General features: G+C 39.7%; 1 protein-coding gene across 1 annotated transcript in view; it reads right to left on the bottom strand.

Moving 5' to 3' along the window:
* LOC126474742 (sodium channel protein Nach-like) overlaps positions 1–22,014 on the bottom strand; it is a 215,725-nt gene that overhangs the window by 159,246 nt on the left and 34,465 nt on the right. The window contains exon 2 of the mRNA XM_050102219.1: positions 367–561. Coding sequence (XP_049958176.1) covers positions 367–561 — 195 coding nt within the window. The remainder of the gene's footprint in view (positions 1–366; positions 562–22,014) is intronic.

Raw genomic sequence — 22,014 nt, 5'->3', positions numbered from 1 at the left:
TCTATTCTATTCTTGTCCAAACTAGTTATCGTCCATTTTTCACTTCCATAAATGGCTACACTCCATACAAATACTTTCAGAAACGACTTCCTGACACTTAAATCTATACTCGATGTTAACAAATTTCTCTTCTTCAGAAACGCTGTCCTTGCCATTGCCAGTCTACATTTTATATCCTCTCTAATTCGACCATCATCAGTTATTTTGCTCCCCAAATAGCAAAACTCCTTTACTACTTGAAGTGTCTCATTTCCTAATCGGATTCCCTCAGCATCACCCGACTTAATTCGACTACTTCCTTTTTTTTTAATTTTTAAATCTAACATCAAGTACGTCTACATATATAAGTCATGGACTCATAATTACCTCTCGGCGATTTCGTTCGTACGATTACGGGAGGGACTTTCACATATGGCTACCATAGGAAAATGCGTATGGAACTCCAGGTATGTGGTTTCCATTGCGAAGCTGATGGCGTTGTTCTGAAATTGAAACCAGGAGGAACCCATAAGCAGCGCTGATGCGTACCAAGACATCAGACAGCAGACTGCCCAGAATAACCTAAACAAAGAGAAAAGAGGATTAGAATATACGTTGTTCATAATCTTGGTCTCATTTCTTGTATATGTTAGCTGCTTTGCAACATAAAAATAAAAAATAAAAAAAAGGAAAACATTCGCAGTAAATATAATTTTGGCTGTAGGAAGGTGACGGTGTTGAAGGGTGCCACACATAATTTATCGGCATCTTTACGAAAATGTTTGTAGTGTTTGGTTCTGTATCATATAGTCATTAACCAGGAATCTTTTGGACAATACAGTATTTTATTCACATGACTATCCTCATCTTTCGCAACTCATAACATAATCTATGGTTAGTTATTGAGAACCCCCACAAAGCACTGTAGAACCCGGGAATTAACAATCCGAAAAACGGTAGGAATGCGTTAAGTCTTTCTAAATGTTTAACTTTCTTTACAATGTAGAAATTTAAAAATACTATTTGTGATTCCTTTTCGTTAACTTCTGACTACGGATCTATTTTCAAGCGTATTCAATGATGTAAAAATTAAACTCCAAAGAAAATAATGAAAATAAATAAGTAATAATGAAAATAAATAAAGAATTAAATAAATTTTCAGTAGGTAGATTTCCTTGAACAAATTTTAGTCCTCTTAGTGAATTACATAAACTTTCATAAAGTATACTTTCTTTCAAGATTCCTTATCACTGTATTTGATGTTTTGTACACAGTCATACGCTGAGGTGAAAAGAGTCATGGGATACTTCATAATATCGTAGAGGGCCTCCCTTTTGCCCGGTGTAATACAGCAACTTGATGCGGCATGGACTCAACATGGCACTGCAAGTCCCTGCAGAAATACTGATCCATGTTACCTCTACAGTGTTACTCGTGCAGGATTTTGTGCACGTTCGGTGGGATCCACCGTTGGGCGATCTGGGTGGCTATATTATTCCCTTGAATTGTTCAGAATATTCTTCAAACCAATTGCGAACAACTGAAGGCCCCTGACAAGGCGCATTGTCGTCCACAAAAATTCCACCATTGTTTGGCTGTAAATGGTCTCCTATTAGGCGAACGTAACCATTTACAGTCAATGATCGGTTCAGTTGGACCAGAGGACCCAGTCCATTCCATTTAAACACATTCCATACCATTATGGAGCCACCACCAGCTTGTACAGTGCTGACAACTTGGGTCCATGGCCAAGTGAGGCCTGCGCCACATATGAATCCTATCACCAGCTCTTATCAACTGAAATCGGGACTCATCTGATCAGGCCACTGTTTTCCGGTCGTCTAGTATGTAACCCATATGGTCACGAGCCCAGGAGAGGCTCTGCAGGCGATGTCATGCTGTTGGCAAAGGCATTCACGACGGTCGTCTGCTGTCATAGCTCGTTAAATCCAAATTTCGGCGCACTATTCTAACGGATACGTTCGTCGTACGTCCCACATTGATTCCCGCTGTTATTTCACGCAGTATTATACTTACAGCTCTACGCAAACGCAGTTGCTGTCGGTCGTTAAGTGAAGCCCGTCGCCCACTGCGCTGTCCATGGTGAGAGGTAACGTCTGAAATTTGGTATAACGCCAACAATGGCGACCTGGTGATATGGAGCATTGTTATCCATAAAAATTCCACCTTGTTAGGGAAGATGATGTCCATGAATGGCTGGAAACTGTCGGTTCAGTAGGACCAGAGGACCCAGATCAGCCCATGTAAAAACAGCCCACACCATTACGGAGCCACCACCAGATTGCACAGAGCCTTGTTGACGACTTGGGTCCATGGCTTCGTGGGGTCTGCGTCAACCTCTAACTCTGTCATCAGCTTTTTCCATCTGAAATCGGGACTCTTCTGACCAGATCAAGGTTTTCAAGTCGTCTAGAGACTAACCGATATGGTCACGAGGCCAGGAGAGGTGCTACAGGCAAAGTCTTGCTGTTAGCAACGGTACTCACGTCGGTCGTCTGCTGCCATAGTCCATTAACTCCAAAATTCGCCGTACTGTGCTAACGCATATGTTCATCGTACATCCCACGTTGCTTTGTACGGTTATTTGGCGCAGTATTGCCCGTTTGTTAGCTTTGACAGTTCTACGCAAAAGCCTCTGCTCTCGGTCGTTAATTGAAGGCCATCGGCCACCGTGTTTTCCACGGTGAGAAGGAAAGCGTGAAATTTAGTATTTTCTCCACATTCTTGACACCGTGGATCTCGGGATATGGAATTCCCTAACGATTGACGAGATGGAATGTCCCATTTGTCTAGCTCCAACTAGCATTCTTCATTCAGAGTCTGTTAACTCCCGTCGTGCGGCCATAATCACGTCGAAAACCTTTTCACATAAATCACTCAACGTCAATTCACTGCCATTTTATACCTTTTGTGCGCAATACTGTCGCCAGACATAAATGTGCTTATCGATATCCCGTGACTTTTGTTCCCTCAGTGTACATACACTGTGGTGTCACCGCCAGACACCACACTTGCTAGGTGGTAGCCTTTTACACAAACAACACTGAAGTGCACACTGGTAGAAGTATGTCCGCAGCTCGTGGTAGAGCAGTAGCGTTCTCGCTTCCGCGCCCGGGTTCCCGGGTTCGATTCCCGCTGGGGTCAGGAATTTTCTCTGCTTGGTGATGACTGGGTGTTGTGTGGTGTCCTTAGGTTAGTTAGGTTTAAGTAGTTCTAAGTTCTAGGGGACTGATGACCATAGCTGTCAATTCCCATAGTGCTCAGAGCCATTTGAACCATTTGGTAGAAGTACCCACTTTCTGTTTTCAAGAGGTTCAGAAACATTTTATGATAGGAACATTGTTGCCAGTGCTTCACACGTGTGTTTCAGAAATCATAGATAATCACGTAATCTGATGTTCTGTGTCATCCCAAGCACATCAGCTAGGTGTTTCTGTCCCATCCTAACATAACAAAACAAGATAATGTAAAAGATCCTTGCTCGAATTATCGTAAAAGAAGACATGGAGTTTAGAAATGAGAACGAAGAAAAATTTTATAGAGTATTGAAATGAATTTTCACTAATTTTTCCCAGCACTCTCTTCAAAGCTTTCAGTAGGTTCAGGTATATATAGACTAGATCCAGAAATGATGTCGATTGAATTACACTACACAGAATGAACTACACACAAGACTGCAAAACACCATGAGGTGTAAATATAAAATCTAGCAGAGAGGAATTCGATGCTCAAATGAAAAATATTACACGTAAGTACATGATAAGGTGAAACATTAAGAAAGTGGAGGGAACGCGAAAATTGTATGAGGCTGTAAATAAATGGCAACATAAGACCATTGAGTATGCACCAGTAAAACAAGAGTAGAATCTAATCAATAACGATATAATTGAGATATTAGCGGTGTAGTGGAACAATAGATGCAACACAAGTAGAAGCAATGTAATCAAAACAGATTAAATATTCTTCAGTTTAAAGATACTACACTTTAAAGATAAAAAACTGAAATAAATGTCAGCTTTATAGGGCTTATAAAAATAAAATAATCGGGAAAAACGGAGAAGGAAATCAGAATAGATGAGACACATGTGCATAGAAATTGAATAAGAGGGGGTCTTAATTTGATGCTGAATACAAGAAATGCAGACGTAAAATCAGAGAAGTGTAAAGCATAGGTTGTAACGTAGGCGGTGCAGATGAGAAAACTATGTTATATCCAGAAGAGTGGGTAATGAAAAAATACAAGGAAACTCAGCATGAAGGATAATAGCTAACCTGCAGTATGTCTGAAGATTAGATGCAACTACATGTGAAACAAATAGACGATCCATTAATGATGTCAGAATTCGACAAAGTACTGAGTGATTTCCAATGAAGCTGGCATTCCAGTAACAGAGTTACTATAATCGAAAACACATAAAACTCTTTACTGTCTAATGTGTTCGAACACAGACCTACTTCCGATCAGGTTCACAGAAATGGATTAGCATAATATTATGATGAAGATTCGAACGTATAAACGTGAAAACTATTGAATGACTTGTCTCATATATATCATGCTTAAAGCATGTTGTCTACAATAATGTTTGGAAAGAGGGAAACACAAATTATGATAAGTTTACCTTGAGAAAAAAAAGTAGCGGATAGTTAGCTGTGTGTTTGAGATTAATAGAGGAAAGGCCAGGAGCCCGTTAAAGGTATTTCAGAGGGAAAAACTTCCGAGAACACCTAAAGAATACGTGAATTCAAGGGCAATATACTGAGCAAGCTGTGAGGAAGTGAAAGAGTCTTTCAGAACAGAAATGAAGTCACAAAAGTAACGGATAGGAGTAGTGAGAACTGAAAATGAAATACGTATTTTGGCGAAAAAAGTAAAATAAAATAACTAAAATAAAAAAATAAAATAACGAGGGTTTTTAAAATAACGGTGTGGCTTTTGACAGCATATTTACCACAAAATACGGGTCGAGAACGAAGAAAATGGAAACTAAGGTGATGAAGATTAGTAGAAAGTGATTCGCTTAGCACTGATTTGGGGGAGGATGCAGTAAGGAGGGAACTGAAGAACTCCCACCCTGTCGTGGCCGTGTGGTTTGAGGCGCCATGTCCCGGATTGCGTGGCCTCTCGCGCCAGAGGTTCGAGTCCTCCCTCGGGCATGGGTGTGTGTTGTTCTTAGCATAAGTTAGTTCAAGTAGTGTGTAAGTCAAGAGACCGATGACCTCAGCAGTTCGGTCCCTTAAGAATTCACACACATTTGAATATTTTTTAAAGAACTTTCTTCTTTAAGAATCAAGGGCACCCAAGATCAATAAAGCAAGGAAGAGATCATAATAAGGTGGACTCAATGAAAGAAAGTTTTCTTGGAAGAAAGGGCTGTCTTGGTGTTGAATATGGACATGAAACTGGGACTCTGATACTCCATATGTGGAGCACAGAATTTGTATGGAAGTAAAACGTGGACTGTGGGAAAACTATGGGAGAAACAAGTGGAAGGATCTCAGTTACAGTTCTGCTGAACGATGTTATAAAATTAAATGGGTGGTTAAACAATAAGTGTAAATGTCGTGTGACCAGGGCCTCCCGTCAGGTAGACCATCTGCCCGGTGCAAGTCTTTCGATTTGACGCCACTTCGGCGACTTGCGCGTCGATGTTAAACAATGGAAAGCAGATTTACTATTATCAGTGGGAGGGAGCATCAATCCAAGGAGAAGATGGGACAGAACAGCAGGTTTTCTGCTCCCACAGCCAAGAGAAGCTTGTATTGCACTGAAGTGAGCAACAGTAAAAAAAAGTTGATGAGAAGATAAGAAATAAAATATTTAAATAAGTTACCGACTGTCTACAGTGAAATAGACATGAAGAGATGACAGGAGTAGCCCAGGTTATGAAGAGCTGGAGGTTGCAAAACAAACAAGTTCACTAAAGGCGTTAGCATAAAAATGGTTTGCTTAATGTGAAACTTATCACATAAGCTTCTGAAAAGCATAGCTGGACCGAGTTTCGAAAAAAAAATCAGGTATGAACTTTAAAAATTTCTACAAAGAAATGCAAAATTATTCTCAGACAAGAAACTTTCACATATTAAAATTAGATCTTAGTAGTGGAATAAAGTTGGTTGTATGTCACTTTTGATATCAAACCGATATGCAAATTAATTAAAATATGACAGCTGATTGATTTATGATCTTAACCTATTATTCTCCTAAGTAGTTTTTCATGCAACACCCACCCCTTCTCAGACCATGGGTCGTTTAACTTATTATTCTGCTAAGTGGTTTAGCCTGTAACCCCACCCTTCCTCACCCCCCAGGGTCCCTTAACCTATTGTTCGGCTAAGCAGTTTCCTCTCATCCCTCTCCCCGCCCCTATTCTCACCTACTGTTATACTAACTGGTATTATGACCCTCTGTGGTTCAAAATGGCTCTGAGCACTATAGGATTTAACTTCTGAGGTCATCAGTCTCCTGTAACTTAGAACTAATTAAACCTAACTAACTTAAAGACATCACACACATCCATGCCCGAGGCAGGATTCGAACCTGCGACCGTAGCACCTAGAACCACTCGGCCACCCCGGCCGGCCTGACCCTCTATGGTTTGATTTATGATCCTCTGGAGGTAATCCATCCTTCTGAGAAATCTCCCTCACCTCTTGCTCCTCCTCCCACCCTCACTCTGTGCAAATGGGGACTTTTTTGTCAGCCCCTCTTAAGTTCAGTTCTGAGTCAATATTCCCCATCCTGAGAAACCCCACCCCCCCTACCTTCCTCTCCCCCACTTTCCACTCACCACCACACATCTGGAAATTGCTAGGGAAAAGTCTCAGTTTGTGTTGGAGAGGATGAATTTCTCAACACAAAATTCAAATCAATGTCAATAATATATAGTTCAGTTCAATTTAGATATTCTTTATTTAATCACGTAGTGATACACAGGACTCTCCCAGTTGGGGAGAGCTCACAACTGCACCCCCACCTCTGTCTCCACTTCCCATAGTGTAATAGCTGTAAGCGCCATATTAAATACTGTATACCACTGACCATGAACCAGAAGCCGATGTCCTTTGATATTCAATACAAGGGAAAACATCTCTGCTCTCTATCAAGTGGCTACTTTCTGTAGTAACACCTACACATCAAACCTATAGACCAAGGTGACATGCCTACCTGCCAGAGTGCCTCCATTTGTTCTCGTGACCCCTGAACAAACCACTGGGTTTGAGAATTTCCAAACTCGCCTCCTGCCTCTGTCTCTCTCAAGTGGTTTGTTCCTGCTTGTGTAAACATATGCATGAACCAATGTGTCCAAACACACATATGGAAGTTCCCATCCCTCCTCAGAATGTTGTGTTCCTGTAGGCCAATGCTGAGGACAAAGGGAAAGCTGACACAGTTGTGGTATCAAAAATGGCAGGAAATAGTCCATTTGCACTACCCTATCAAATTAATTGCGTAACTCCTTGCAGGAGTCATATAGACTGCTTAAAACACTCACCACCTGCATGATAAAACATATTTTCAACGTTTGAGAATCACACACAAAGATTTTACAAATCAAATAATTACATTTTCGCTACAAACAGATTGTGGCACTAAATATATCCGAGGTCTTGTAAGCACCAACGTTTTAGAACTCAAGTAGTTTCACAACGTTTTCACTAAACATATCTGGTGATAAAGTCTTCTCATAACACATACTCATGATTACAAAGTGCATGCCATCCACGACTGCTGGGTTAGCTGTTGCTGCACCAGTCAAGAGAGGCACACACACACGTGACCATAATTGCATGCACATCTCCAGCTGAACCAGATGCTCAAAGACTGGAAAAACTGTCACTGTGACTGTCAAGCAGAGAACTGATCAATTTGCATGGTGGGAATAATCGGAGTAATCGTCCAGGCCAAACACTCGCTATTTTTTCACACAACACACACATCCACTTCTGTTGTCACTCAACGGGCATACTGATTACTTCGCTACTCAGCCATCCAAAAGGCTCTGACACTGGGAGCTGTGGCTGTGGTCGAGAGTCAACAAGTCAGAGCATTCTTTGCGTGTGACCAGTCATCACAGGCTAATTTGTGGCTTCCAGTCAGCCAAGCCCCCCATGAGCACCTCTGCTGCTGGCTGCAGCACTCTGCAAGACAAGCAGGTTGGCTTGGACGTATAGATCTAACGGTAAATCCACCCCCAACAGAGACCCTCCCCAGTTTAAAAAAAATCCACTTTACCCTATACAAGACATGGATAACTTCGAATTTATCACGTGAAATGTAGATTCCTCCTTATTCTATGAATTATTTTCAAAGACAGAAAAAATGTGTGGATACATCACAGAAGTATCGTCACATGTTGTGAAAATGCACTACAATATGCAGAGGCCATAAGTATCTAAGAGTCCTGTCATCAGGCAAAAAAAAAAAAAAAAAAAAAACAAGAAAAAATCTGCTCTTTCAGCTTAATACCTGTTACAACTTGCACCAGAGGACTAGAATATTTAACTCACTTTTGGCTCATGAGAGACTGCTAAGAACATGTTCTACCTGTGTCATAGGATGCCTCCTCACTTTCAGACTCTCTTAAAGTAGCCAAATGCATCGTCATCTACAAAGTCTCTTGTCAGTGAAATAGGAAATAAAATGTTCAGTAGTGGTCCAGAGCGCACTGTGCAATGCTCCATACAATGGCTCTTGAAGTATGTGTATAGACGTAGATGTAAATTTAGCATACCTATGAAGATGTCAGTAGATCCATTTGTAGGTATGCAAAACTCATGTTGTCTCTTATTTATCAATAAAACAAAAGTCATAACTTCTGCAGCAGATTGTCTCTTAGTAAAAACCTTTGTATTAGCTTCTAATTTTCTTACTGTAGTCATTTCACGAGACATATGTGAGAGGCTGTAACAAATTTGCCCACAACACTTAGAAGAAGGGATACAGAGCTCACCTCTAAACTTCGCTTAACCACCATATTCTCATGAATCTTCCAGTCTTTGATATATAGCAATAGAATCCACATGATTATGATAACAGTTGTCACTAGCCAAGTCACAGATCCCTGCTCATTCTCTTGAAATCCCATCATGTTCCGACAGTATTGTTCCATTAGTTAGAAGACTGTCTAGTCAGCCACCCATCGCTGACTAAGTAGGGAGCTATCACAATGAGAAAAACAGCACAGTAACACATAGGAGGAAATTCACAACCATGCAGAGTATACATGGAAGCACAAAGAAATTCTGAAGTATAACTCCTACAATTCCTCGATGTCGAATTATTGTCTATAAGTTCCCCTTGTACATGTTCTAATCTTATTTGTCATACACCTATGATTAATATGCTAGAAATACAACAGTGTTATGGTGTCAGAGTTTTTGTAGGCTGTACAGAGTCTCTATCTATCTATCTATCTGTCTGTCTGTGTGTCTATCTCCTCATTATTTTTATAACATCCAATGGAATAAATCTAAGAACTAAAAAATCTTTAGTAATGTCACCTGGTAGAGAACTCGATAAGACTTTATCATGTCTCTCTCTTGTGATATATCGAAAGCAGATACTGTATGCGTGTTGACATCGATATGTAGTGATCCGATTAAATATACACTTATTAGTCCATTGGAGCAGATGTGCCATGATTGTAGTTGCTTCCACAGACTGTGTGTAAATTTTTTTCTTGTGTACTGTAGGAGGATCATATACACAGACTGTCAATGACAAGAGAGGGTTCCTGTGTTGTTATTTCATTAGCGGTTTGTTACATTGTTTTTCTGCTGCAACACATCCAAGCAGCGTATGACTATAGCTTTGTACACTGCCATACATTTTGTTTTTCTACCATGATTTTGAGGTTCATGTCAAGTGCGAAGCCTGCATTATTATGTTTTGATCCATAGGCTCTCACAGAAAGCTGAATATCACATTGTGTAAGATATATTGCTTCCACAACACTCCTGATGGTTGAAATAAAAAAACAGATGCGATGTTTCTTATTGACGAAAATGTGAAAGAAATAGCAACATATGGAAAAGGGAAAAGTTTGCATCATTGTGGAGACTTTCCAAACAACTCTCTGAAGGTGATGAACACTACATTTAAACTTATGTTCCACAGTGATGAGGCAGAATGTGTCTCAGCACTCTGTCTCTGAAGAGACCAAGAGCATTGATTCCTCATTCTGGCAGTGCATATTGCACCGAGGTATACGATCACTGTTTTGGTGTCCTAGGCGGTGGTCATCATGACCTCCAAATCTTTGGACACTGCATTTTCATTTTTAAGGCTCTCACACCACATGTGCTACACCACATGTGGAATTTGGAGTATTTTGCAGAGCTTAAACCTATAGAGCAAGGACGGTATGCACTATCAGCTGTCAATCATACCCATAAAGGAATGAAATGATTTTCATGTATCCAAGTGAGCTTGTCAGTACCCTCCTTCATCCAAATTTTTATTGCATTTAGCTTAGTGATATGTATTTTCCATCAATTTTCGTAATTTTACAAGGTTTCCCATCATTTAAACGCATTTTATGGAATTACTTGAGTTCCAAATCATAACACTCGATGACTTCTCACATCAACTAAACATCTCATCTTGTCAATCTCCTGATGCTGTCAGCAAATTACATTACACGTCAATTTCAGTATCATTACTAAACCATCACTCTCCACTAGTTTGTGAGTGCTATATACATGTGGACATATCACTAACCCTGTTATTCTACCTACATCATGCAGCACAAATACTGTTTCTTAGCACAGGAAATTACCATCATCAGAGAGGTTGTGGAAAAACTACATTCCTTAGCCAAAACACTTTATAAATTTGGTAAGATCTTATTATGACTACCCACCGCTCCCTATGTGGTTAGGAGCCATAAAGTATTCTCACATTTGTAGGATAAAGTCTGAGATTGAAAGACCTCACCATCACCTTTGGTGGTTACAACATCAACAAAAAAAATCATATCCACAGTAGCACTCTGCTCTGTATTTTGAAATCAGCTGGTCTGTCGTTGAACCTCTTAGCTTAGGATCCTAAGCAAAACTCTAGGACGTCTCTCTATGCATCTTGTGACTATTCCTTTGACTTTAACCAACCCTCCCTGCAACATCACCTCCGATTTAATTTTGAACTGACCTGAAGTTGGAGGGCATGCTACATTCGATGTCTTGTAAAGGAACAGAACGAGCTGAGTTCCACGTAATCAATACACTTCGATATTTTTCTTTTGGAAAGAGCATAAGACATGTTCCAAACTCGCACAACCAACAGACACTAGTGATATAGACCAGTATTCTCATTCCAGTGCTATATCTGCCATTCTGCAAAGACTGTTCTGTACCAATCATACTCATGCACCCATCCAATTACACACAATCTCTCTAGATGCATCATGCTGAGGAGGTTAGCACTCCTTATTGGCTTATAGTAGATATGAGCCTGATACATTCGAGTGTTTTGTGATGTCATAACAAATGGTTACAAAGAAGAAGAAACATATAGTTTATATATGATGGAACTCCAGTTGGAAGGAGTTTGAAACAAAATTATGTAAATCATTTGTGCCATCAATTCCATAGTACCTGTGTAATTTTTGGATTCCATACCAAAAAACTACTGGAAAGAGAGAAATTATCATAGAACATAAATGTACGTGCCTAAGGCTACACGGTTCTGCACTTAAATGTGTCATAAAGTTAAAGCAATGTGGTTTCTGGTATAGTAGTCATGTGGAATGCAGCCCTGTTAATACTTCAATGCAGGTAGTATATTTCCAACACCTAACATACATTCACCATGCAAGTTTTTTCTATCCCACCCACTATGGTAAGAAACTTTAAGATGATAAAACTACTATCTTCTGCACTAAAGGAAAAAGAAAACATAGATTCCCTGTGATACATGCACTATATAGCTTTCTGGGGGTATATAGCACCAACTGTTCATATCAGATTATGAATTGGAAATTATGCTGTGCTTGCATCAGTTCTGTAAAATGATCATCAGCACAGCAACAGGAAATGCATGAAACAACAACATCTTTTGGAGAAACAGACACACACATCATCTGTAAAACAAATGTATACACGAAGATTGTTGTACCTCACAAACGCCTGTCAGTAACTCTGAACCTCTCCAGTTGTAAAGCTGAAGACTCGATATGTGCCCAAGATGTAAAAAGGAAATGAAGTGCTTCGCATACATCATTGTTCATCTAAAGAAGGATGTTGAAATAGGGTTTCCATCAGTTTGGTGGACGGAATTCATCACATATGCTTTGGACTTCCTCTCGAGACAGTGATATAGGGAGGCTTTCTATTAACGATTGCAGGCGGGTAGAGCACTAAGTCACACAGATAACATGCAATTGAAAACGAGTCAAATGTGGGTTATGCCACACAACTGATACAGCTCGAGATAACAATGGGAAAAAGATGGTTAAACGTGCGATAAATGACAAGACACATCTTCCTCATTCTACAATGCATCATCAGTCTACCATAATATCCTACCTCATTACAACCCCTCTCAACTGGTTACTTCATCCACTTTCTATCATCTTTTAACGCAGATTGATGTCAGTTTAGAGGCAGATGTCTCTCTCATCTAAGAAAGCCTCTAAGAAAGCAGTCTACTCATATGTATTCCTGGTACCTCAATAGACACACTGAAAAATGTTGTTAAAAACCATGCAGAAACTGTTATGTATGGTATTTGTTAGCTGACGCTGCATGGTTGTGATTGTCTCTGTTCCTGTCTCTCAAAAGTGGTTATTTCCTGCCTGTGTGAACACATGTATGAACCAACATGTCCAAGCATGCAGATAGAAGTTTTCATCCCTCTTCAGAATACGGTCTTCATGCGATACAAAAAACGGCGAGAAATAGTCCATTTGCACTACCCTATCAAATTAATTGATCAACAATTTGTGGGAGTCAAATATAGAAGAATAGCACAATTGCCCTAGAGGTTGACACCTGTACAACATTTACAAGGAATTTTAGAATACATGGCCAGAAGTGAGATCATGGTTGCACGAGCGCAAGTGACATGAAATCAGTAGAATTACGAAAATTGACGGAGATTGCATATAAACTGAGGGAAAATATGACAAAATGCGAAGAAATTGAGAGAGAATCAGGAAGTACTTACATGTGCTTGGTGTAGGAAAATTCTCGTACACAGAACGAGTGTGTGACAGCAAGGGAAAAAGTCGACATGGAAGCCCTAGGAACCAGCGAAAACGTGGACAGCGATAAGACAACTAGAATAGATTGTTTAAGCTGGGTGACCACCATGTAGAGTGATAAATTTATATACGTTCGATCACAAGCCTAAGTGTGACCACAACGTTATTAACAACCACCTTGTAGATTTTTATAAAGTGTTCAGACATGTGGCTATTATTAACTTTACATCATTCTTATCTAAAGAACATGGTTTACCGACTTGGGGACTTCAATATACAGCTACATAATGGATTGCATGTTTGACTCTGTGCAAGACTGATTGAGTTTTTTGAACTCTAAGAAACAATATTCAGAGTTTATAGAATGTGACTATGACAAACTTTACGTCTCCTTTGCTAAAGAGCATTGTTTTTCCAGCTTGGGAACTGCAGTATGCAACTACTGAATAGATCTCGTATTTTACACTGTGTAACACTGTTTACATGTTTAAAGCTCTAACAAACAGTATTTACAATGCACTTCTGGAATTTCTCAAGCAGAGGAATGCCACTGCCTGATGTGTGAGAACAAATTTTGGTCCCTCAGCCGGATGTCACCTTGGTCTACGGGTTTGTGGTGCAGGTATTACAACAGGAAGCAGCCACTTGAGAGAGAACAGAGGTGATTTCAAAAAATGGTTCAAATGGCTCTAAGCGCTAAGAGACTTAACAGCTGAATTCATCAGTCCCAAAGAACTTAAAACTACTTAAACCTAAGTAACCTAAGAACATCACATACATCCATGCCCGAGGCAGGATTCAAACCTGTGACCATAGCAGCCGCCTGGTTCCGGAATGAAGCACCTAGAACTGCTCGGCCACGCGGCCGTCAGAGGTGGTTTCTCAAGTATGGAATATCAATGGATGCTGACTTCTGGTCGGCCGGGGTGGCCGTGCGGTTCTAGGCTCTACAGTCTGGAACCGCGCGACTGGTATGGTCGCAGGTTCGAATCCCGCCTAGGGCATCGACGTGTGTGATGTCCTTAGGTTAGATAGGTTTAAGTAGTTCTAAGCTCTATGGGACTGATTGTAACGACAACTGTACATATAACAATTTTTTTTCTTTATGAATTTAGATAAATTAATATAAGCAATGTTTTGAATTTCTTTTTCGATTCTTTTCGTGTCATGTTAAAGAAACTGTGAGCAACTTTTGAAACGAATATTATTATTTATGTTAGATTTCAAATAATGTGGTAATCAAAGGAAAGTGTATTTAATGTTAAAACTATTGTAAGATGTGAAAATTGTAATTTATACACTTGGTCCATACGTAGGTAATGCATTAGGATATGTGTAGTAGAAAACCTGTGATGAATACCCTACCTGTAGGGGGAGCGGGAAAAGGTGGAGGCAGGCGAGGCGGGAAAACGCACACTGGCGCGGTTCGGCACAACGGGCTCAGTATAACAGTCGGAGGCGAGCAACAGTCGGAAGTACACGTACTATACCGAGGAGGCTACCCAGGAAAAGTGGATTCCATTGAGCCTCGGATGAACCGATTCCGACGACTACTTGGCATGGCTATATTCTGAGGCACAAAGTTGGAAAGATTACGACGCTAAGAAGATGGAAAGTGCCGATGTTGTGTGAGCCTTAGCCATGCTCGTATGTGTGCCGTGCTGCCCGCTATCTCGCTGCCCACCATCCGCCGCACCGACCTGCACAGGTCAAACATTTATTTCATCTTTAGAAGTGTATCTGTGTGGACCAGTGTCGAAACTGTTTCTAACTGTTCAATAATAACGTGACTTTTACCAGAATTGCCTTAGCCATTACTGATCCTGATCACTGACCTAGACAGGATCCTTACCTCGTATTGTGCAATCCGAGTATCCTGAACTGAAAGTTTAATGTTAGTGTTAGTGAAAATTATCAGCAGATTAATCTATGCCATAAAGGAGTCTAAAATTCCTGTGTGTTATTGCAAATGTTGGTAAAGAACAAAAGCATGACTAAATTGGAAGAGAGTTTTTTGAATTGAGTTAGCGATGTTAGTTAATTAATTTGAGACAGAAATAATGACAGTTAAATTATTCAGAAGTAAGACAAAAGAGTAGTTATCCATAGATTGATAAATTTGAGTGTAAATTTGCCTTCAGTACTTAATAGTTTCAGTATAACGACCATAACAGTTTCAGGCCCCCCTCCCCCTTCTCTAGTCCATTCTTTCAAACCTTGAAGTGTACTGATCAGATTTGTCCAGTAAAGCAAAGTTCTGTATTAATCCTAAGTGTATTAGTGTTTTTCCATCCTTAATAGTGACATTGTGTGTGTACTTTCAAGATTGTCGATGCTAGGGCAATCTATGCCCGATTTCGGTCTGATCAGTATACAAAATGCAGTTCGTAGTAATCATTACTGTGTGGTGTTGTGTAAATTTAGCTCGTCCAAAGTAGTACAAAAAGAGAAAACTTTAGTTCAGTGGATTTTTCCGGTTCCAAACTTTGCCATATAACGCATCATTACTACGTGTTACTATGCTTGTACATGCATCCACTTGTACAAGGAAAAACTCACTCATTGCCTAAGTAGGCTGGCGACCGAATTGTTAATTATAGGTAGCATCTACTGTGTGTACTTCTTGTCCATGCGAAAGAGTAATTATACTTTACATTTGCTTGATGCATCACTGTAGTTATTGACTGAATATAAGTCCGATCTTGCTTCTATTAGGTACACGCGGTCAACTAATGTACTAAAATCCTTGTTTATAAGGTGAAGCCCGTGAACTTATCGCAGTACAGGCTTTATAGAGCTAACGTACGTCCGTCCAGGGCGGTAGCGTTACAAGTGGCTTCCTGGTGACAGGACATCCAGTTGTTGTCGGTTACAAATTAACGTAAAGATTGAACAGTGGATGTTCAGTGGCACGAATAGCAATAAAGTTCAGTAAAAGAAACTGCAGTGTGAGTCAAGTATAATAGTGTGGTATAGTTGGCATTCAGTATGGACGGGAAAGTAGACGGGGTAGATGTGCCGAGCATAATGGAAGAGGCGCATGGCAGTAGCCGGAGTTTACGCGGCCAGATAACAGATGGCGTTAGCGAAAGACAGTTGGCGTACATACAATACCACGAACATGTCAATGAACAGATTGAAAGGTTGAGATCGCCTCGGACACAGCAAGGAATAAAACAGGAAGTAGAAGGTGACTTTGTAGATGATAGTGGTTATGTAAACGAATCCACTGACATGTTTGATTCACCACAGATAAAGAAAGAACCGAAAGAAACTTTTGAAGTATAATCGGAACAAATCGATCCTGTAGAACGAAATAGTATAAAAATTTTAAGTATGAACGACTTATTTGAACAATTAACCAAACAAATTGCAGGACAGAATGAGCAACTTCAAAAACAAGTCGACAATCAGGTTAATCAGCTCAAAACGCATGTTGACGAGCAACTCAAAATACAGGGAAGTCAGCTCAAAACACAGAATGAACAGCTTAAAACACACGTTGACGAGCAACTGAAAACACAGAATGAACAGCTTAAAACACACGTTGACGAGCAACTCAAAACACAGGTGGATCAAATTAAAACGCAGGTTGAAGGACAGGGAATTAAAATTAGTAAACAAATAGAACAGGTAGAACAAAAAGTGGGTAATTTAAGTTCTGTGGTAAATACACTGAAACTTGAAATTGATAACATTAACAAAAATATGGATACTATGCACGAGGAAATTGGAGACATTAATAGTAGATTCGATGTTGAAATTCTCAACATCCATGAGAAAGTAGAACCTCTGGTTGAAACTAAGGTAGACGAAAAAGTTTTCGGTCTCAAAACTGAGATCGTAAACGAATGCCAACACGGGATATCACAATTGAAAAAGGTAGTTTTAGACACTGAAAGGGATTTAAGTAAAAAAGTAACCGGATGTGTTCCAAATTGTGAACAAAATACTACGAAAATTCAAGGCAGAATTTTCGATCTGGAGAGCAAAATTAAAGATAGGCCTGGTGTTGTCTGTAATGGCACACCAATTACGAAGCTGTTAGAAAGCGAGGAACGCTTCGATCCAGCCAAGAAACATAACGGGTGGCATGCGTTAGATTTTATTAAAAATTCCGAGAGAGTATTTCCTGAGCACTTATCTGATCAGGAAAAGATAAACGTTGTAATTAGAGCCTTAGCGGGTGATGCTAAGCGCTGGGGGATAACTTAAATACCGAACGATTGACGTTCGAAGAATTTAGGCAGAGATTTACGGAAGAATATTGGTCTGAACAAAAGCAGGACCATTTATGGCGCGAGTTTATCATGGCCAAACAGCATGATAACCGGGGCAGAAATTCTTTGAAAGATTTCTGTGAGTATTGGTACCGAAAATTGACACACTTAAGAGGTAGAAGATCAGATTCGGAAATTATCTGGGAGCTATATAAAAAGCTTCCGGAGGATTCAAAGAGGTATGTAGGAAGCAATCATCATAGCTTCCAAGCATTTCTAGAAAGGGTCGAAGACGAAGACCATTGGCGCGAAAGTCGTGCCAATTATCAAAATTTTGGTAACCGTAATAACCGAAACAATGACGAAAGAAATGACGGCGATGGATTTCGAGTCAATATAATACAGAGAGGAAGAGGCAGAGGAAGAGGCAGAGGAAATAATCCAGGTCGCGGTAGAGGGTATACCACGCAAAATAATAACGACGCGGGAAACTAATTACCGCGAACGTTGCGGGCCAAACGGAAGCGGACAATACATACCGGCCCCGATTTAAGAAAAAATATCGGACCGACAGTAATGTAATGAGACAGGCTAAGGACAGACATGGAACGCCGCAAAGTGGTGTGGCGAAACAAGCGTCAGGTGCGAGCCAGAATGAGTCATCTCTGCGGCACAGAGTGCTACATGTTAACAGGCGAGTAGAGCATCAGAGGGCAACGGCCCAGCCTAGCAGAACATCTGTTCGGAAAGAACCCGCTAGCAATACGGCAGCAGTAGGTACGAACGTAGCCGTCAGAGCTAAGGAAAAATTTACGAGTGATAATTCCGTGACAAAGGAAACAATAAATGAAACTGTGAATACACAGAGAGGTGCGGTTAGCAGTGTTTGCAATGAGATAAAAGGTGAGGATGAATTAGCAGAAGTAACTGATTGGCGTGTGCAGATCGATGATCTGTACAAGGGCCTAAAGCAATGTGAGTGGGAGGATTTTAAAAGGGAGTATGAGGCGAAGAAATTAGTTGGTGGAAAGAGAGATAGTAGGGACGTCCATAAAGTGACGTGGCCCAAATTTGAAGAGGGGAGAAAAAATAGCGCCGCGCAAAGTATGCGTGCTGCTGATAGGAGGAAGGTTAATGATAGAAAGGATTTGGAGGATGAAATCCTCAGCATTGACGAAGAAATAACTTCTGCTAACAGTCCGCCAATAGTACAAGCTGCTACCGAGAGGCACCGTGGAGAAGGGGTAGATGAGTACCTGAAAGTAATTAAAGTCCACGAGGATTACACTAAATATGAAGTCACAGTAGATGTAAATAAAGCTGGTGATGAGGCCGTTTTGCCAAAAGAGGAGATTGAATTAAAATCCAAGCCTGACGACAATACAGAGGAAGAACTTAGTGCCTGTCTCAGAAAAGCTTTTATGTTAGAACCTGAAAGCGATCCGGAATGGTCGGATTCCGACGATAGTTCGGATGATGGAAGGTACGCAAATGCAAACAAAACTGAATATTCTAACTCTCCCTATTGTGCAAAAATAGCGTACTTAAGTGAATCTGATGTAGAGGAAGAGAGTAGTGATGACTCAAGTGAAGATGAATTTTCACGTGTAGAGGAAAATGAATATACTTTTACTGAAAGAGGGTATGAGAAAATCAGTGTTAATAAAGGGGATGCAGTTAATTGCGGTATTGTACCTAATGATGAAGAAACTTCAAAGCAAAATCCAGACGTTGAAACAGAACAAAGAAAGAAAGAGCTGCTGGACGACTCAATGTTTATTTTGCAACGAGTTCAAGTAAGGAAAGACTTTGAACTCCAGAAACCGAAAAAGCCGCCAGATATAAAAGGTTCACAGGTCAGGAACGTATTTTTGGACGATGTCACATTCGACCAAGGTGCGTTGCGGAAAAAAGAGGAAGGGGCATGATATAGAGCCTGGGGCAGGTTAATATCGGATTTTGAGAATGTCATGAACACATTAAATCATGAAACTACTGGATTTCCACCGGAAGAAATTTTGTTAGGCAGAATTAGTAAAAGTTTAATTGAAGAAAAACTAGAGTTTCCACCTTGTACAAGTTTGGGATTGGATCAAAAGAAAGAATTGGTGATAAAAAGGGCAAAGCAAAAAGCTGAATCTAAATCAAAAAGACACGATAAAAATTTAAAAGTTTCAAAATTTAAAATTGGAGATTATGTTCTTTTAAAAACCCACGAAAAGTCTAGTGAACTAAACCATGAAATTTCAAAATTTAAATATATTTATAATGGACCATATATAATACAGAATATTCCACACGATAATGCTTACTACCTGATCTACCCAAAATCCAAAAGACCTTTAGGTGTAAGAAATTTGTGGACCTGAAACTGTATGTTCCTAGGAACGAGTAAATGTGCTGTATCTTATGCTGAACCCAAGTTATTCTAAATGTATCTAATCTTTGTAAATGTCTGTATACCCTTGAAAGTGTGCTAATGTAGTTATGTGAGTTTCAGATTACCAATTGTACTGTAACTGTAAAAATGTATGGAGAAAAGGACTGGAAAGAAAGGATAAATGCTATCAGCCAGATAAAAGATGGGACTGTCAAAAATGAAAATGGGCAGTGTATGAACCATAATATGAAGGACTGCCAAATACCAATGAGGGCAGATAAATAATCGATGGAAAATTGTAAATGTGATCCAGGAGATGTGACAATATGAAGTGAAAAGGACTGCCCAAATCCGCATAATAGGCAGCAAATATGTGTAGTTAATTTTCTGAAAATATGTGTGTGTGTTTTGTTTAGTAAGTAAGGAAATGGACTGCTATTCAAAGCAAGCAGCGACAAATTATCTTATAGTGTATACAAAATATGCAATTGTTTTTGCAGTTAAATGTTTGTATTCCAGAATTTTAAATTATTTCTTTGAGAAATTTAGAAAAAATGATTAAATTGCTATTTTAGTGATGTTATGATGGGAAGTTGGACTGTGCAAAAGGCACTTGAGTAAATGACAAGTAATTATTCTTGATGTGTTAAAAAAGTGTAAACCTATATACAGTGAGTAAAAGGAAATATGTAGTGTAAATCTTTTTGGACAATTAAGTAAAGATTCGGAACCACTGTATAATTGTAAGATTTAGTGTTCCCATAAAATTTGGACTTAAGAAAATTTTCTGGAAACAGCGGCATGTGTAACGACAACTGTACATATAATAATTTTTTTTCTTTATGAATTTAGATAAATTAATATAAGCAACGTTTTGAATTTCTTTTTCGATTCTTTTCGTGTCATGTTAAAGAAACTGTGAGCAACTTTTGAAACGAATATTATTATTTATGTTAGATTTCAAATAATGTGGTAATCAAAGGAAAGTGTATTTAATGTTAAAACTATTGTAAGATGTGAAAATTGTAATTTATACACTTGGTCCATACGTAGGTAATGCATTAGGGTATGTGTAGTAGAAAACCTGTGATGAATACCCTACCTGTAGGGGGAGCGGGAAAAGGTGGAGGCAGGCGAGGCGGGAAAACGCACACTGGCGCGGTTCGGCACAACGGGCTCAGTATAACAGTCGGAGGCGAGCAACAGTCGGAAGTACACATACTATACCGAGGAGGCTACCCAGGAAAAGTGGATTCCATTGAGCCTCGGATGAACCGATTCCGACGACTACTTGGCATGGCTATATTCTGAGGCACAAAGTTGGAAAGATTACGACGCTAAGAAGATGGAAAGTGCCGATGTTGTGTGAGCCTTAGCCGTGCTCGTATGTGTGCTGTGCTACCCGCTATCTCGCTGCCCGCCATCCGCCGCACCGACCTGCACAGGTCAAACATTTATTTCATCTTTAGAAGTGTATCTGTGTGGACCAGTGTCGAAACTGTTTCTAACTGTTCAATAATAACGTGACTTTTACCAGAATTGCCTTAGCCATTACTGATCCTGATCACTGACCTAGACAGGATCCTTACCTCGTATTGTGCAATCCGAGTATCCTGAACTGAAAGTTTAATGTTAGTGTTAATGAAAATTATCAGAAGATTAATCTATGCAATAAAGGAGTCTAAAATTCCTGTGTGTTATTGCAAATGTTGGTAAAGAACAAAAGCATGACTAAATTGGAAGAGAGTTTTTTGAATTGAGTTAGCGATGTTAGTTAATTAATTTGAGACAGAAATAATGACAGTTAAATTATTCAGAAGTAAGACAAAAGAGTAGTTATCCATAGATTGCTAAATTTGAGTGTAAATTTGCCTTCAGTACTTAATAGTTTCAGTATAACGACCATAACAGTTTCAGGCCCCCCCCCCCCCCTTCTCTAGTCCATTCTTTCAAACCTTGAAGTGTACTGATCAGATTTGTCCAGTAAAGCAAAGTTCGGTATTAATCCTAAGTGTATTAGTGTTTTTCCACCCTTAATAGTGACATTGTGTGTGTACTTTCAAGATTGTCGATGCTAGGGCAATCTATGCCCGATTTCGGTCTGATCAGTATACAAAATGCAGTTCGTAGTAATCATTACTGTGTGGTGTTGTGTAAATTTAGCTCGTCCAAAGTAGTACAAAAAGAGAAAACTTTAGTTCAGTGGATTTTT

Source organism: Schistocerca serialis, chromosome 4 (assembly GCF_023864345.2).
Source record: "Schistocerca serialis cubense isolate TAMUIC-IGC-003099 chromosome 4, iqSchSeri2.2, whole genome shotgun sequence".
Classification (NCBI taxonomy): Eukaryota; Metazoa; Arthropoda; class Insecta; order Orthoptera; family Acrididae; genus Schistocerca; species Schistocerca serialis.
Note: the sequence above shows the minus strand (reverse complement) of the source record. Positions and strands in the feature narration are given on the sequence as shown.